The 15314-nt window shown below is 51.5% G+C and overlaps 1 protein-coding gene across 1 annotated transcript in view; it reads left to right on the plus strand.

The window, feature by feature from the left end:
* Positions 1–13265, plus strand: part of LOC137543667 (guanylate-binding protein 3-like) — a gene marked incomplete at its 3' end in the record, with an annotated part of 40793 nt that extends 27528 nt beyond the window's left edge. Inside the window, exons 6-7 of the mRNA XM_068264793.1 lie at positions 12819–13096; positions 13204–13265. Coding sequence (XP_068120894.1) covers positions 12819–13096; positions 13204–13265 — 340 coding nt within the window. The remainder of the gene's footprint in view (positions 1–12818; positions 13097–13203) is intronic.
* Between the last annotated feature and the right edge of the window lie 2049 nt (positions 13266–15314).

A 15314-nucleotide genomic window follows, 5' to 3' on the forward strand; every position in this document is an offset into this window, starting at 1 on the left:
TACAGTCTAGGTTCCAGGCTTGCATTGATGAAAGACAATTGCTTGGCAAATTGGTAGTCTTTTTGTCGCCTTCCCCCGCCACTGCCACTTCGTTCGGCAAGTTTTTTCTTCCGTAGCCATTTCACGTATGCATCCCGTATATTGCGCCACCTTGTCTTGAACCTTTCTCCTGTAACGACATGAAAAATTGATTTCGATTATTTCTCTTGTAGGTACATCGCAACTGGACAAACATATACATCGCTACATGTCACATTTCGTATTGGGAAGAGCACGGTGGCAGGCATCGTCGTGAGGACTTCGAGGATCCTTTGGACGCGACTGAGGGCCAGATACATGCCTGTGCCGGACACCACGAAATGGGAGGAGATCGCCCAGGGCTTCTGGACCGAGTGCAAGTTTCCTAATTGTGTTGGCGCACTGGATGGGAAACACATCCGGCTTCAGAAACCCGTGGGGAGTGGCAGCCATTATTTCAACTATAAAAAATACTTTAGCATTGTTCTAATGGCAGTGGCAGATGCGGACTACAAGTTTGTGTACGTGGACGTGGGGTCGTACGGTAGTTCCAATGACTCTGGAATTTTCCAGCGTACGACCCTTTGCCGGCTGATGGAGGAAGGCAGACTGCGTCTCCCCCGTGACAGACCCTGGCCTGGGACAAGGGCACCGGCCTACCCCTATGTGTTTGTGGGGGACGAGGCCTTCGCCCTGTCCGACCATGTAATGCGTCCGTACCCAGACAGGGGACTTGATGCCAGCCAGCTACACTTCAATGCTCGGTTGAGCCGTGCAAGGAGAATGGTGGAGTGCACATTTGGGATCCTGGTGTCAAAGTGGAGGGTGTTCCACACGCCCATGCTGCTGAAACCGGGCAACGCAGTTGTCGTGGTGAAGGCAGCATGCATCCTCCACAACTTTGTGCGGCAGGAGGAAAGAGAGACTCCGGAACCCCCGAATGTGCTTCCACTAATGCCCCTGCGGAGGTATGCAACCAGGCCAAGGGTAGTGTCACTGCGGAACAGGGACCAACTGAGACTTTATTTTACCACACCACCAGGACGAGGGTGAATGTTTGGTTTTTAATATGTTTTGTTGAAATGTGTTTATTTTGGAGTTTCAAGTTTTTGAGTGATTTTAAATGTATTAATTTTTTACAATAAATTGATGTATAATAATTGGTCATTGTGTATGTTTTATGTGCACAGGTGGGGTACATCGCAGGTGGGTGGGATACATCACAGGTGGGTGGGATACATCACAGGTGGGGTACAGGTGGGTGGGATACATCACAGGTGGGGTACAGGTGGGTGGGATACATCACAGGTGGGGTACAGGTGGGTGGGATACATCACAGGTGGGGTACAGGTGGGTGGGATACATCACAGGTGGGGTACAGGTGGGTGGGATAAATCACAGGTGGGTGGGATACATCACAGGTGGGATACATCACAGGTGGGGTAGAGGTGGGTGGGATACATCACAGGTGGGGTACAGGTGGGTGGGATACATCACAGGTGGGGTACAGGTGGGTGGGATACATCACAGGTGGGTGGGATACATCACAGGTGAGATACATCACAGGTGGGGTACAGGTGGGTGGGATACATCACAGGTGGGGTACAGGTGGGTGGGATACATCACAGGTGGGGTACAGGTGGGTGGGATACATCACAGGTGGGGTACAGGTGGGTGGGATACATCACAGGTGGGGTACAGGTGGGTGGGATACATCACAGGTGGGGTACAGGTGGGTGGGATACATCACAGGTGGGTGGGATACATCACAGGTGGGATACATCACAGGTGGGGTAGAGGTGGGTGGGATACATCACAGGTGGGGTACAGGTGGGTGGGATACATCACAGGTGGGGTACAGGTGGGTGGGATACATCACAGGTGGGTGGGATACATCACAGGTGGGATACATCACAGGTGGGGTACAGGTGGGTGGGATACATCACAGGTGGGGTACTGGTGGGTGGGATACATCACAGGTGGGATACATCACAGGTGGGGTACAGGTGGGTGTGATACATCACAGGTGGGTGGGATACAGCACAGGTGGGGTACAGGTGGGTGGGATACATCACAGGTGGGATACATCACAGGTGGGGTAGAGGTGGGTGGGATACATCACAGGTGGGGTACAGGTGGGTGGGATACATCACAGGTGGGGTACAGGTGGGTGGGATACATCACAGGTGGGTGGGATACAGCACAGGTGGGGTACATCACAGGTGGGGTACAGGTGGGTGGGATACATCACAGGTGGGGTACAGGTGGGTGGGGAACAGGTGGGTGGGCAACACGTGGGTGACACAAATCCATAGCAAAAGTGGAATACATCACAAGCTTAAACCACAAGCCCCCCCCAAAAACTTCTAGTCAACATACCCTCTGTGCCTTGCTGTCTCTTGCTCAAGTTCTCAAAGTCCTCCACATACAGCTTGGCAATTTTTTTCCACAGGCCTCTGCATTTTTTGATGTTGCTGTGGTCCGCATCCCCCTTGTCCCACAGGGCTGGTACCTGCTGCACCTGTAGGATGAGGTCTTCTGATGTGTAGGGCCTCACCCCCTCGCTATCAGACAGATCCTGCTCCATATTGCTGCCAAAGAGCTCCAGCATGAAGTCACTGCTGCTCCACTCTGTGAACGCTGGTGCCATGTGGTCCCCATCCAAAATGGCCACCATACCATAGAGTCAGCATAGGAAGTGTGGTACAACATCCGGTTTTTATAGCCAGTGTGTTGTGCGCTCTCCGGTTCTCATTGGTTTCCATTGGCCGGATGCAACATTCCGGCTCCGGTCCGGATACGTCAGCCGGACCAGCCGGACCAAAAAATAGCGCATGTTGGAACGGACGCCGGAGTCCGGATCCGGTCCGGCTCCGGTCCGGACGAAACGGACGCATGTGAACGGTCGCATAGACTTTCATTGCTATGCCGTGCGTCCGTTTCGTCCGGTCCGCATGCAGTCCGGCTCCGGCACGGCGATTCCGGATAGCAGCCGCTAATGTGAACCGGGCCTTATCGCAAATACTTTCTGTTTTAAAAAAGCAAACTTTCCATAGCATTTTAGTAAGGAGGCTTTTTGGACCATTGTAGCCCCTTACACACTCCAATGAGTTCTGGTTCACCATGAGCTTGCTGGTTGGTCTGTATCCAAGGATAGGAAACCTAAAATGAGAATATGGAGGTTTAAAGGGATACTGTAGGGGGTCGGGGGAAAATGAGTTGAACTTCCCCGGGGCTTCTAATGGTCCCCCGCAGACATCCTGTGCCCGCGCAGCCACTCACCGATGCTCCGGCCCCGCCTCCAGTTCACTTCTGGAATTTCAGACTTTAAAGTCTGAAAACCACTGCGCCTGCGTTGCCGTGTCCTCGCTCTCGCTGATGTCACCAGGAGCATACTGCGCAGGTCCAGTGTCTGCAGTGTCCAGTGTCTGCACAGTATGCTCCTGGTGACATCAGCGAGAGCGAGGACACGGCAACGCAGGCGCAGTGGTTTTCAGACTTTAAAGTCTGAAATTCCAGAAGTGAACTGGAGGCGGGGCCAGAGCATCGGTGAGTGCCTGCGCGGGCACAGGATGTCTGCGGGGGAGCCCCGGGTAACTTCAACTCATTTTCCCCCGACCCCCTACAGTATCCCTTTAAATTTATGATTTCCATGTAAAGAATTACTGGCTGTTATACTAATGTTTTGGATTCAGTCATGTCTGAGCAACTAAATCTGCATCACATATACCCAGATGAGTTACAGCTAGTGTTGGGCGAACAGTGTTCGCCACTGTTCGGGTTCTGCAGAACATCACCCTGTTCGGGTGATGTTCGAGTTCGGCCGAACACCTGACGGTGCTCGGCCAAACCGTTCGGCCACATGGCCGAACTAAGAGCGCATGGCCGAACGTTCCCCGAACGTTCGGCTAGCGCTGTGATTGGCCGAACGGGTCACGTGGTTCGGGCCCGAACGCGCTCTGATTGGCCGAACGGTCACGTGGTTCGGGTAAATAAATACCCGAACCACGTCATATCTCCGCCATTTGTCTGTGGGTTTAGCTTTGGGTAGGCAGGCAGGGTAGTTCGCTCTCCAGCCACGCTAGCCAGGGTCCCCCCCAGTCATTGTGTGTCGCTGCTGGGAACAGTAGTACACCGCTCGCTCAGCCACACTATATATAGCATTGTTTACTGCCACTGTGTACCTCGCTCAGCCACGCTATATATATAGCATTGTGTTTTCTGACACTCTGTGTACACGGCTTAGCCTGACTAATATAGCATTGTGTGTACTGCCACTGTGCACCTCGCTCAGCCACGCTATATATAGCATTGTGTGTACTGCCACTGTGCACCTCGCTCAGCCACGCTATATATAGCATTGTGTGTACTGCCACTGTGCACCTCGCTTAGCCACGCTATATATATAGCATTGTGTTTTCTGACACTCTGTGTACACGGCTTAGCCTGACTAATATAGCATTGTGTGTACTGCCACTGTGCACCTCGCTCAGCCACGCTATATATAGCATTGTGTGTACTGCCACTGTGCACCTCGCTCAGCCACGCTATATATAGCATTGTGTGTACTGCCACTGTGCACCTCGCTTAGCCACGCTATATATATAGCATTGTGTTTTCTGACACTCTGTGTACACGGCTTAGCCTGACTAATATAGCATTGTGTGTACTGCCACTGTGCACCTCGCTCAGCCACGCTATATATAGCATTGTGTGTACTGCCACTGTGCACCTCGCTCAGCCACGCTATATATAGCATTGTGTGTACTGCCACTGTGCACCTCGCTCAGCCACGCTATATATAGCATTGTGTGTACTGCCACTGTGCACCTCGCTCAGCCACGCTATATATATAGCATTGTGTTTTCTGACACTCTGTGTACACGGCTTAGCCTGACTAATATAGCATTGTGTGTACTGCCACTGTGCACCTCGCTCAGCCACGCTATATATAGCATTGTGTGTACTGCCACTGTGCACCTCGCTCAGCCACGCTATATATAGCATTGTGTGTACTGCCACTGTGCACCTCGCTCAGCCACGCTATATATATAGCATTGTGTTTTCTGACACTCTGTGTACACGGCTTAGCCTGACTAATATAGCATTGTGTGTACTGCCACTGTGCACCTCGCTCAGCCACGCTATATATAGCATTGTGTGTACTGCCACGGTGCACCTCGCTCAGCCACGCTATATATAGCATTGTGTGTACTGCCACTGTGCACCTCGCTCAGCCACGCTATATATAGCATTGTGTTTTCTGACACTCTGTGTACACGGCTTAGCCTGACTAATATAGCATTGTGCAGGGCCGGGCCGAGGCATAGGCTGGAGAGGCTCCAGCCTCAGGGCGCAGTGTAGGAGGGGGCGCACAATTCATTCAGCTGTCATTCCTAATTGTGTTTTAAGCAGAAAGAAATAAGAAAAGGGGATACATAGCAGTGACTGCAAGCCAGATAACTAGATATTAAGGTGTTGGGGAGGTTGTGGGCCCTGTGGCACCTCTTAGTCTAATAGCAATCAGTGTGTGATGGCTGGGGTGGGAGGGATGGAGGGGCGCACTTTGGTGTCTCAGCCTTGGGTGCTGGAGGACCTTGTCCCGCCTCTGGCATTGTGTGTACTGCCACTGTGCACCTCGCTCAGCCACGCTATATATAGCATTGTGTTTACTGCCACTCTGTGTACACCGCTCAGCCAGACTATATACCGTTGTTTACTGACACTCTGTGTACACCGCTCAGCCAGACTATATACCATTGTTTACTGACACTCTGTGTACACGGCTCAGCCTGACTATAAAGCATTGTGTGTACTGCCACTGTGCACCTCGCTCAGCCACGCTATATATAGCATTGTGTTTTCTGACACTCTGTGTACACGGCTTAGCCTGACTATATAGCATTGTGTGTACTGCCACTGTGCACCTCGCTCAGCCACGCTATATATATAGCATTGTGCTTTCTGACACTCTGTGTACATGGCTTAGCCTGACTAATATAGCATTGTGTGTACTGCCACTGTGCACCTCGCTCAGCCACGCTATATATAGCATTGTGTTTTCTGACACTCTGTGTACACGGCTTAGCCAGACTATATAGCATTGTGTGTACTGCCACTCTGTGTACACCGCTCAGCCAGACTATATAGCATTGTGTTTACTTCCACTCTGTGTCTGCTGGGCCTGGGAACAGTAGTACACCGCTCACCCGCCACTGTATAGCATTGTGCTCTGTGTTGCTGCTGGGAATAGTGGTACTGTATAGCATTTCTGTACTGCCACTGTACTGCTGCCAGTCAGCGTGTACTGTAAGGATAAGTGAAATGAGGAAGAAATCCGGTGAAAGAGGAAGGGGCAAGGGAAGAGGTGTTTCCCCTGACGGTTCACGTACAGGCCACAGGGGAGCACCCAAGAAAACCCACTCAATAGCGCCCATGTTGTCCAGGACAACAACCCTCACAAATCCAAAAGAACAGGACCAGATAATTACTTGGATGACCTCTCAAGCGTCCAGCAGTGGGTTAAGCAGCACCAGCACATCACGTACGAGGTCCGAGTCCTCAGCCAGTTACAAGGAGCCAGTGGGCACAAAGCTGACACAACCGGCAGCGACACCACGCACACAACTGCCAGATAACCAGTCCTATGAATTACCTCAGGACACAATGGGGTATTCGCAGGAGCTATTCCCAGCCCAACAAACTTCCACCTATGAAAGGTCAATGGAGGAACAGCCAGAAATGTTGTGCCCGGATTCACAACCATTAACTGTGGGAAATGCACCGCGCACTGAAATACAAGGCGAGTCCGAGGAGGACTCGGAAACCCAAATCCCAGAGCAAGTTGGGCAGGAGGGGTTGCAATTGCAGGAGGTCGGCCGACAAGATCTGGAAGACGACGTTGGAGTGAGCTGCGCAGAGGTTGTTCTGGGGAGCTCTACTCCACGGCGGCGGCCCCCCACAATGACATATGACGAGTTTGAGGAGATGGAAGAGGAGGGTATGGACAATGTGGACAGAGACCCAGATTTTATTTGTGAACGAGAACATCGCCGTCGTAGCAGCAGCACAGGTGAGTCTGTTGAAGAACCCACTGCTGCACGAGTTCGCCTTGTGCCACAAGGTAGGCGGCGCGCAATTTCAGGCACCACAAGCGTGGAAGTTAGAGTGAGAGGCAAAAGAGGAGGAAACAGAAATCGCCAGCAAGGAGGCAGGTGCTCCAAAGTCTGGGCTTTCTTTGAAGACTGCACTGAGGATGTTACCATGGCGATTTGCAAGGTGTGCAAGACTCGCCTGAGCAGGGGGAAAAGTATTAACAACCTCTCCACCACCAGCATGAGCCGCCACATGCTATCCAAACATCCCACTCTGTGGGCAAACGCGGCAGGTCAGGGTACCAGCAACACTGCCTCCCTTGGGTTCACCAGACTCACCACCAGACCCGCCTCAGCAGCAGCAGTAGCCCAGCCATTGCGTGGTTCACAACATTCACAAACATCAGACGACGCTGACACTGTCACTTTCCGGAGTAGTGCTCTTGAGGTCTCCCAGTGTTCATCAAACACAACAACCAACAGCCCTTCCGTGTGCAGCGCTACGGTTCAGTTGTCTGTGTCGGAGATGTTTGAGCGCAAGAGGAAATTGCCAGCAAATGACCCCCGGGCCGTGGCAGTAACAGTCTGCATAGCCAAGCTTCTGGCCTGCGAAATGCTGCCATATCGAGTGGTGGAGACAAACAGCTTCAAGGGCATGATGTCAGTGGCCATCCCACGTTACGTGGTTCCCAGCCGCTACCACTTTGCGCGCTCTGCAGTGCCTGAGTTGCATGAGCACGTGGTCAGCAAAATAACCCGAAGCTTGAAGAATGCCGTTGCCTGCAAGGTTCACCTCACCACTGACACCTGGACGAGTGCGTTCGGCCAGGGTCGATACATCTCCCTTACCGCGCACTGGGTGAACCTTGTGGAGCCTGGCAGCGATTCCTCACCTGCTACGGCGCGGGTGTTGCCCACGCCGCAAACAGCTGCACCGCCGTCCCTCCCACTGGATAACAACAGCAGCACCTACCTCTCTGACTCCTTCTCCTCCAACGCATCTCAAAGCTGTACCTCATCCGGAAACGCTAACCCAGCAGCAGTAGGATCGTGGAAGCAGTGCAGCACAGCTGTTGGCATGCGTCAGCAAGCGTTGCTGAAGCTGATCTGCCTTGGGGATAAGCAGCACACAGGGGAGGAAATTTGGAGGGGAATAAAGGAAGAGACGGATTTGTGGCTGGCACCGCTGGACCTGAAACCGGGCATGGTTGTGTGTGATAATGGGAGTAATCTCATTCGCGCTTTAAGGTTGGCTAAGCTGACACACATCCCTTGCCTGGCGCACGTGATGAACCTAGTAGTTCAGCGGTTCCTGAGGACATACCCAGGCGTGGCCGATCTTCTGTTGAAGGTGCGTCGAGTGGCCAAACATTGTAGAAATTCCAGTACTGCTTCGGGGGCACTCGCCAAGATGCAGGAGCGCTTCAATCTCCCCCACCATCGCTTGCTGTGTGATGTCCCTACGCGCTGGAATTCTACGCTGCACATGCTAGCACGCTTTTGTGAGCAGAAGAGTGCAGTGGTCCAGTACATGACGGCGCAGTACCGAGGCGCATCCGGACAGCTGCCAAGCTTCTGTGGATCCGATTGGGCCAACATGTTGGACCTCTGCCAAGTCCTCCAAAATTTTGAGCAATCCACGTTGCTTGTGAGCAGTGACAACTCTTCAGTCAGCATTACCATACCACTGCTGTGTTTACTGAAGAGGTCGATGTTAAAAATCAAGGAAACAGCTGTCATGATGCAACTGGGGGAATCTGAAGGAGAAAACGATCAGCGTGATGGTACCAACATCAGGCCATCCGCCTCAGGGAACGCTGGCCCCAGCAGCTATGACGAAGAAGAGGAGGAGGAACAGCTGGAGTTGGAGCAGGAATTTCCTGCCACCACTGATGAGGGCCAGAGCGGTGCACGTTGGACTTCCACAATTCAACGCGAATGGTCAGCAGAAGCAGACCAGGAGGAAGGTGACGACTATGATGCATCACAACAACTATCACAACGCTCACAAGAGGATGATGAGGATTCTGGTAGGACTCTGGCACACATGGCTCAATTCATGCTAGACTGCATTGAACGTGACCCACGCATTGTGCGCATTCTGGACAACACCAATTACTGGGTTTATACCCTTCTGGATCCACGGTACAAACACAATGTTCCAAAACTGCTTGAAGAAAGAGTCAAACAGGTCAAAATGGAAGAATACCAGCAGGCCCTTGTGGAGACTTTAGAGAGGAGATTGACATCCTCCCCCTCCTCTAGCCAGTTGTACGCAGACAGACTGACTTCCGCAAACCCAGGACGACCAGGAGGGCAGCAAACAACGCAAGCCGCAGCTAGTACCCAAAAGGGAACGGTATCGGCAATGTCCTTGGAGTGGGAACATTTTCTGACACCCATGCAGCAGCAGCCCACTGAACAGCAAGCGTGCAGATCCACCTCCAACACCGATCGCCTGGAGAAGATGGTCAAGGACTACATGTCAGATGACGTAGCTGTGTCGAACAATCCATCTGCACCCTTCAACTATTGGGTATCGAAGCTAGACACCTGGCACGAACTGGCAATGTACGCAATAGAGGTGCTGGCTTGCCCGGCAGCCAGCGTTATGTCGGAACACTGTTTCAGTGCTGCCGGAGGCATCGTCACAGATCGGCGTATCCGCCTCTCTACAGAAAATGCAGACCGTCTGACTCAAATTAAAATGAATCAATCCTGGATTGGAAATGACTACGCAACACTCCAGGACCCCAACCAAGTAACATGACCAATGAACATCTGGGATGGTGTAGCGTTTCCGGTCCCTGTTTATTGAACCTCTCATCTGTATTACATTTATGACTGCATGGCGGCAAAAAGCATTGCTGCTATATCCGCACGCTTTTTGTCCTCATGCAAGGCCTGGGTTGTTGTGTCTCAAAAACCGTGGCCTTCTCCTCCTGCGCCTGCTCCTGTTCCATCACGTGTGCTGCTGCTGGGTTAGCGTTGCCGCGTGGTCCCTGTTTATTGAACCACTTATCTTTATTACATTTATGACTGCATGGCGGTACAAAGCATGCTATCCGCACGCTTCTTGCCCTCATGCAAGGCCTGGGTTGTTGTGTCTCACAAAGCGTGGCCTTCTCCTCCTGCGCCTCCTCCTGTTCCATCACGTGTGCTGCTGCTGGGTTAGCGTTGCCGCGTGGTCCCTGTTTATTGAACCACTTATCTTTATTACATTTATGACTGCATGGCGATACAAAGCATGCTATCCGCACGCTTCTTGCCCTCATGCAAGGCCTGGGTTGTTGTGTCTCACAAAGCGTGGCCTTCTCCTCCTGCGCCTCCTCCTGTTCCATCACGTGTGCTGCTGCTGGGTTAGCGTTGCCGCGTGGTCCCTGTTTATTGAACCACTTATCTTTATTACATTTATGACTGCATGGCGGTACAAAGCATGCTATCCGCACGCTTCTTGCCCTCATGCAAGGCCTGGGTTGTTGTGTCTCACAAAGCGTGGCCTTCTCATCCTGCGCCTCCTCCTGTTCCATCACGTCTGCTGCTGCTGGGTTAGCGTTGCCGCGTGGTCCCTGTTTATTGAACCACTTATCTTTATTACATTTATGACTGCATGGCGGTACAAAGCATGCTATCCGCACGCTTCTTGCCCTCATGCAAGGCCTGGGTTGTTGTGTCTCACAAAGCGTGGCCTTCTCCTCCTGCGCCTCCTCCTGTTCCATCACGTGTGCTGCTGCTGGGTTAGCGTTGCCGCGTGGTCCCTGTTTATTGAACCACTTATCTTTATTACATTTATGACTGCATGGCGGTACAAAGCATGCTATCCGCACGCTTCTTGCCCTCATGCAAGGCCTGGGTTGTTGTGTCTCACAAAGCGTGGCCTTCTCCTCCTGCGCCTCCTCCTGTTCCATCACGTGTGCTGCTGCTGGGTTAGCGTTACCGGTCCCTTTTCCTGGAACCTCTTATATGTATTACATTTATGACTGCATGCCGACAAAAAACATGTTACCTGTGCAAAGAAAACAGACATTTCCCGCATTTAAAAGACAGTTTTCCCTTTGAAACTTTAAAATCGATTTTCTCAAAAACTATAAGCTCTTTTTGCTAAATTTTTTTTCCCTCTTGTACCCACTCCCAAGGTGCACATACCCTGTAAATTTGGGGTATGTAGCATGTAAGGAGGCTTTACAAACCACAAAAGTTCGGGTCCCCATTGACTTCCATTATGTTCGGAGTTCGGGTCGAACACCCGAACATCGCGGCCATGTTCGGCCTGTTCGGCCCGAACCCGAACATCTAGATGTTCGCCCAACACTAGTTACAGCTAGTGTTGGTGCTCAAATTTGTGTTGTCCTTATACTCAACCTGAAAATGTTTGTTTGAATTCGTACCTATCCAACACAAAAAAGATGATTTGAAGTCAATGGCAATAACTTTTGCAGTTAATAGCAAAGCCACATAGGCGCTACTGTATAATCACCAAATTTGCTGCGTATGTTAACCACTTAAGGACCACAGGCTCCCCCCCCCCCTCCCCCAGTGACCAGGCTATTTATTACAATGCAGTGCTCTGCAGCTTTAATAGCTCACTGCAGAACCATACAACTTAGCACACAAATGGACCCCCCACCCCTTTTCTGCCCACCAACAGAGCTCTCTGTTGGTGGGCTGTGATTGTTGCTGCAGAGAGTGTTATCTTTTTGTATTAAATAATTTATTTATTTTTGTATTCCCCCCCCCCCCCCCCCCGAGATACAATCAGCAGTATTATCTCTCATAGGCATCAGCCTATGAGAGCGATCCTTTGTTTTTCCCTTCTAGGGGACAGGCGAGTGCCAGAGCTGTCTCCAGTACAGTGCTGCATTAGATCGCAGCACTGTACAAAGAAAAGAAACGGCCATTTCTATTTTTTTTCTCAATCTGTTAGCGGCGATAACCACTGGCAGACTAATGACGGAGCTCAGCTCCATCACTCAAGTGGGGATGCATGCGCATCAGCAGGCGCGATCCCTGCTAATCTCTGTCCGCTGCTCTTGACGCCTTTTGGCATTAGGCGGTCCTGGGACTGCCACCTTCCCAACACCTATCAGCGTTAGGCGGTCAGGAGGGGGTTAAGAAGAACAGTGGGCATAAGGAAAAAATGTTTCAAAAAGACCTTGTATTTTTTGAGAAAATTTATTTAAAAATTCAAAGAAAACATGTTTTTTTGACATATGCTGTGGTACACTTTAATATATACTACTTCCTGTACTGTATATTCATTTTAAGAAAAAGGAAAGCTTGGGGTCCCCCTCCCAAGCCTCTTTAACCCCTTGACACCCATGCAGGCTGGTATAACCAGAAAGCAGAGCTCGGACCGCTTGGGACTCCACACCCTGAGCTATACCAGAGGTGGCAAAAGATAAAAAGGAGGAGGAGGATGGGTTGTATATAAGTTAAAGGAGTGTTCAAGTGCTTGCACACACACACAAATATACATATACTTCCATAAACACATACTTTCCAGTACATGCATACACACAATATCCATGGTTACAAAGACACACTCAAGTTATTGTTCCAGATGACTTAGTTAAAATTTACATTTGGACTTAATAGTATTAGCAGGATTAAATAGAAATATTTTTGATATTGTCTAAGTAATTGAAGTGGCTGTAGGCTATAAGAACACTTCTATCTGATGAAGCAGTACATTTCCCATTTCTGCAGGACTGGGTGAATTGGTAAAATTTTATGTAGATGCCATAAATTCTTCTAAGTTTGCCTGTATGGAGGATGCAGTGCTTTCTTTGTCTGAGAAGGAGAACATAGCAGCCACCGACGAAGCTGTCCAGCACTACAAGGACAAGATGAAGATGGTAAAGTTACCCACTGAAACATTGGAGAACTTCTTGGATCTGAGCAAGCAGTATGAGGATGAAGCGCAAAAAATATTCCTGAAGAGATCTTTCAAGGACAAAGATGAACAGTTCCTTAAAAAATTTGCGGTGAGCAGTGGTGTAGCTATAATTTATGGGGTTCCTCAGCAAAACTTTCATGGGGCCCTACAAATGTGCACACCTCTTCCATGTCCTCTCCTTGGTGCCTTTCACAGCTTTGGGGCCCATCTCACAAGGGTCATAAAACAAGTTTGTCCATCAAGTTCTTCACACCCACGTAAGTTCAACCACATAAACACCTGATCTGAGGGATGGACCCCTGTATAGAAGGAAGGGGAGGTTAGTAGTTGCCCCCCTCCCAACAGCTTTGGGCCCCCTTGTGATCGTAAATGCTGCTCCCCTCTACTTATGGCCCTGGCAGTGAGGTTTGAACTATACAAATAATCAGTGTAAAATGTCTGTGGACTTCTTTTGAAGTGTGAGTCACAATAAATATGAAAAATATGTAGAAACATGAATCCTGATACTCTAATTGTACCAAATAAAATCAACCAGATTCAGAAAGAAGGAGAAACTGCAAATTAGGGTCATTATGGTATTAGTACATACAGCAGGCACGTGCAGAGGGGGGTGCTCTGGGTGCCCAGGCACCCCCCTTTTAAAATCTTCAAAAAAGGCCCCTCTCGGCGTGCAAAATAAGCCCCGCCCCGATCGCGATAAGCCCCGCCCACTCGCGGGAAGCTCCACCCCCGCCTGGGACACTTTGAGGTGAAGAGGCCCAAACAGGAATCCTAGTGTGGCATACTGACCTCTCCCTCCACCTAGGACCCATACTGACCTCTACCTCCCCCAGCACCCATAGTGACCTCTCCCTCCACCTAGTACCCACAGTGACCACTACCTTCCCTAGCACCCACAGTGACCTCTCCATCCACCTAGCATCCACAGTGACTTCTCCCTCCAGCTATGACCCATACTGACCTCTTCCTCCCCAGTACCCACAGGGATATCTCCCATCACCTAGCATCCACAGTGACCTCTCCCTCCACCTAGCACCCACAGTGACATCTCCTTTACTCAGCACCCACAGTGACCGCTCCCTCCCTCAGCACCCACAGGGACCTCTCCTTCCACCTAGCACCCACAGTAACCTCTCCCTCCCCCAGCACCCACAGTGACCTCTCCATCCACCTAGCACCCACAGTGACTTCTCCCTCCCCCTAGGACCCATACTGACCTCTCCCTCCCCAGTACCCACAGTGATATCTCCCATCACCTAGCACCCACAGTGACCTCTCCCTCCACCTAGCATCCACAGTGACCTCTCCCTCCCCCAGCACCCACAGTGACCTTTCCCTCCACCTAGCACCCACAGTGACCTCTCCCTTCCCCAGCACCCACAGTGACCGCTCCCTCCCTCAGCACCCACAGTGACCGCTCCCTCCCTCAGCACCCACAGTGACCTCTCCATTCACCTAGCACCCACAGTGACTTCTCCCTCCCCCTAGGACCCATACTGACCTCTCCCTCCCCAGCACCCACAGTGATATCTCCCATCACCTAGCACCCACAGTGACCTCTCCCTCCACCTAGCCTCCACAGTGACCTTTCCCTCTACCTAGCACCCACAATGACCTCTCCCTCCACCTAGCATCCACAGTGACCGCTCCTTCCCTCAGCACCCACAGTGACCTTTCCCTCCACCTAGCACCCACAGTGGCCTCTCCCTCCACCTAGCACCCACAGTTACCTCTCCCTCCACCTAGCACCCACAGTGACCTCTCCCTCCCCAGCTCTAGCAGTGATCCTGCCTACCCCAGCACCCACACTGACCTATCCCTCCCCCAGCACCCACAGTGATCTTTCCCTCCCCCAGTTACTACCTTCCTGTCCCCTGCAGCACCCACAGGGACCTCCCAACCCAAAAACAGCACCTACAGTGATCTCTCCCATTGCCAGCGCCCACAGCGACCTCTCTCAACACCCAGCATCCACTCCCTCCTCCAGTAACTACACTGACTATCCCAGCACCCACAGTCACCTCCCCTTCCTCCAACACCCATACTGATCTCTTCCTTCCACAGCACCCACAGGGAATTACCCTTCCCCCAGCACCCATACTGACCTCTACCTCCCTTAGCAGCAACTATGCCATTCACAGCAGCACCCATAGTGACCTCCCCTTCCTCCAGCACCCACAATGACCTCTACCTCCCCCAAGACACACAGTGACCTCCCCCAAAGGACCCACAGTGACCTCCCTTTCCTCTAGCACTCATATTGACCTCTACCTTCCACAGCACCCACAGTTACTCCCCCCCAGCAC

This window comes from Hyperolius riggenbachi, unplaced genomic scaffold (genome assembly GCF_040937935.1).
Source record: "Hyperolius riggenbachi isolate aHypRig1 unplaced genomic scaffold, aHypRig1.pri scaffold_154, whole genome shotgun sequence".
NCBI classification, from domain to species: Eukaryota; Metazoa; Chordata; class Amphibia; order Anura; family Hyperoliidae; genus Hyperolius; species Hyperolius riggenbachi.